The sequence below is a fragment of the Solanum tuberosum genome, unplaced genomic scaffold (assembly GCF_000226075.1).
Source record: "Solanum tuberosum cultivar DM 1-3 516 R44 unplaced genomic scaffold, SolTub_3.0 scf00312, whole genome shotgun sequence".
Lineage (NCBI taxonomy): Eukaryota > Viridiplantae > Streptophyta > Magnoliopsida > Solanales > Solanaceae > Solanum > Solanum tuberosum.
Genome location: NW_006239237.1, coordinates 257,241 through 259,825, shown reverse-complemented (window position 1 = coordinate 259,825; position 2,585 = coordinate 257,241). Strand labels below are relative to the sequence as shown.

At 34.7% G+C, this 2,585-nt stretch overlaps 1 protein-coding gene across 4 annotated transcripts in view; it reads right to left on the bottom strand.

Moving 5' to 3' along the window:
- Nucleotides 1-1,399: 1,399 nt before the first annotated feature.
- LOC102578159 (DEAD-box ATP-dependent RNA helicase 10) overlaps nucleotides 1,400-2,585 on the bottom strand; it is an 11,045-nt gene continuing 9,859 nt past the window's right edge. For all 4 annotated transcript variants that reach the window (XM_006359963.2, XM_006359964.2, XM_015314660.1 and 1 more), the window contains exons 13-14: nucleotides 2,408-2,496; nucleotides 1,400-1,700 (exon numbers count right to left, since the gene is read on the bottom strand). In XM_006359963.2, the coding sequence (XP_006360025.1) occupies nucleotides 1,575-1,700; nucleotides 2,408-2,496 (215 nt within the window). In that variant the 3' untranslated portion in view covers nucleotides 1,400-1,574. The remainder of the gene's footprint in view (nucleotides 1,701-2,407; nucleotides 2,497-2,585) is intronic.

The window sequence follows — 2,585 nt, the reverse complement described above, 5'->3', positions numbered from 1 at the left end:
TATATATAGTCAAATTAAAAAAAATGATTCATTCAACCACATCCACACGTCATTACCTCCGCCATGAGCATTTTAAATTTGTTTACAAATTTTAGTTATTTTTCAATCAGATTTTTAATCAAATTTGTATAGTCACAAAAATATTTTAACATATTTAAAATTATAAATTTAAAAATTACTTATTTTTTCCTTAAAATATATGAGGATACGTTACTTTAAAATCTCCACCACAACCTATTTCACAAAACTATTAGTTGAACAACTCAAGGTAATAGTACGGTTAACAAAAAAAAAATCCTAGCCACATGAAAGCTAAACATTTTCCTAAAAAAATGTAGTTAAATTACAAATTTTGACGTATTCAACCCCATTGCCTCCGCCCTCCATGTCCTCCACCACCTACGTTAGCATCAATTTATATGGTGTTTAGCTGCCTGCATTACCTTGATAACTGCCTCCTCCATCAATAGCTATGGTGTTTAGTGCCGTTGTAGCGATGACACTAGCCACAACGGTAGAACCACCATTGTCGTTGTTCCCGTGTGTGGTCCCTCCTCCATCATCTCCATCGGCTGCATCATATGTGTGACGGGTTGAAACTCTACTTTTTGCGCGCGCCTCAATGTCCTGAGGCGCGCTATTATTTTTGTTGTTTTGACAGAAAGTTATGAAAATAACTAAAATGATAAATGCAGAAAGGAGGACAATGCTTATCATAGTATACACTTCCATGATTAATAATATTGTTACAATTTTTTTTTAATGATTTATGGGTTTTGAGGAATTGAAGGATTTTTTTGTTTTGAATTTTGAATTTTAACAAGTTTTTATCCAACTTGTGGAATTTCTTATTTTGACAAGTGGGCAATGGATAATAGCTTAATTTTTTCAATAATATTTTAAAGGGATGATAATATTTTTGGCGTATTAATTTTTTTTTTTTATATAACAACCGTAAATATTATTATTGACAACAAAAACAAAAAGAACAAACTAAAGAATACCAAAAAAGCACTTTCTAGAAAGGGTATTTATGAAAATCAGACATGAAATCAATATTGTTACCTAATAAGAGATATTTACTAGATTGCAGATATTTCTAAAACACCTCTAAAATAGTGGGGCAAAGGAGTCATTTTCTTTTTTATCCTTTTATGCAAAATCATCTTTCTTTCATCAACAAAAAAAGACATTTATCTAGCAATTTCAATTTGCCACATGGCGTGCTCATAATTTTTTCAACAAGACATCACACATGAAGTAGTGGCAGAGCTATCCTTGTTCAGCACAAAAGTGTAGATTCATATGGAAATGAATTAGCATAACCCTTCACTTCATTCTATATCATATTTATATATTCAATTAGTCACATTTTCAATTATATGCTTGATGACAACTCTTTATAAGAATGACATGACATATAATATTACAAGATACAAAAATTTCTTTTACAGTATGTTATAGGATCGTAGAAATGTCAAATTACAGTCCCCCAAATGAGTAACAATAATAAAATAAATAACCAAGTCAAAATTGGACTAACAATTGCTAAATTAGTTTGCACATTAATTCCCTCATTTTCTCTTTGGCTTCTTTGATTGCTTCCCCTTCTTAACTCCCAAGTATTTATGAACCTCCTCATTGTCATCATCATCTCCACCACCTCTGTGTTTCCTTTTCCCACCAGTTTCTTTGATTTTCTGCATCAACATGGGTCGCATATGTTAGTTAGTATCTAATAACACAAGGGACGGGGAAGGGGGGGAGAGGGGGTTGGATCCTGTTCAAAAGTAGTGCATTTTTTGAGGATCCGACTCAGGTGTGGCAATATTTTTGGAGTCAAGAGCAATATAGTGTATCAGCATGCAAGCATCATGAATATGAGCAACTATAAGATACTCGTGGAGAAAGTCGTTTACATGTATGTCACCTCGAACAACATTCTCTGACTGAGAAAAGCACATAAGAGACGCATGTTGTGAATAATAGCTCTACCTCCAATACACACTCAAAGCAAAATATGTTTCGCACTACTAGCTCTACCTTGTTACATTAACACCTGAGCCTAATGAAAATGGTGAACAAGGAGAATTCAACTAGTATTTTAAGAGCCTGTTTGGATGGGCTTATAGCTTATGGCTTATATACAAGTCAAAAGCCATAAGTTTGGATTTCTAACTTTTGATTTTTGGCTTAAAAACACCTAAAATAAGCCAAATCCAAACTGTCTCGTTATAAAAGGGAAATTAATAATAGTAATAGGGCTCATTTCACTTTATTTAATTGGCTGAAGTAAGAGCTTTAACCCATGCATGCACAAGTTAACCACCTAGGTGCTTCCCGCCGACTGAAGTAACCCCCTCCTGCCCCCATCCCCTAGAAAAGAAAACACTGAAGAGAGAAATACCATCAGTGAGATCCTTTTGGCTTCCGTTACACGCTCCAAGAGTAGCAAAACCTCCTCTTCCTCTGCAGGATACTCAGGTAGTTTCTTCCCTGGAGAATATCAAATTTTAGTTTGGAAAACAATACGTAGCAGCAGGGAGACTAGAAAGAACACAAGGAGGGGGGGGGGGGGGGGGTGG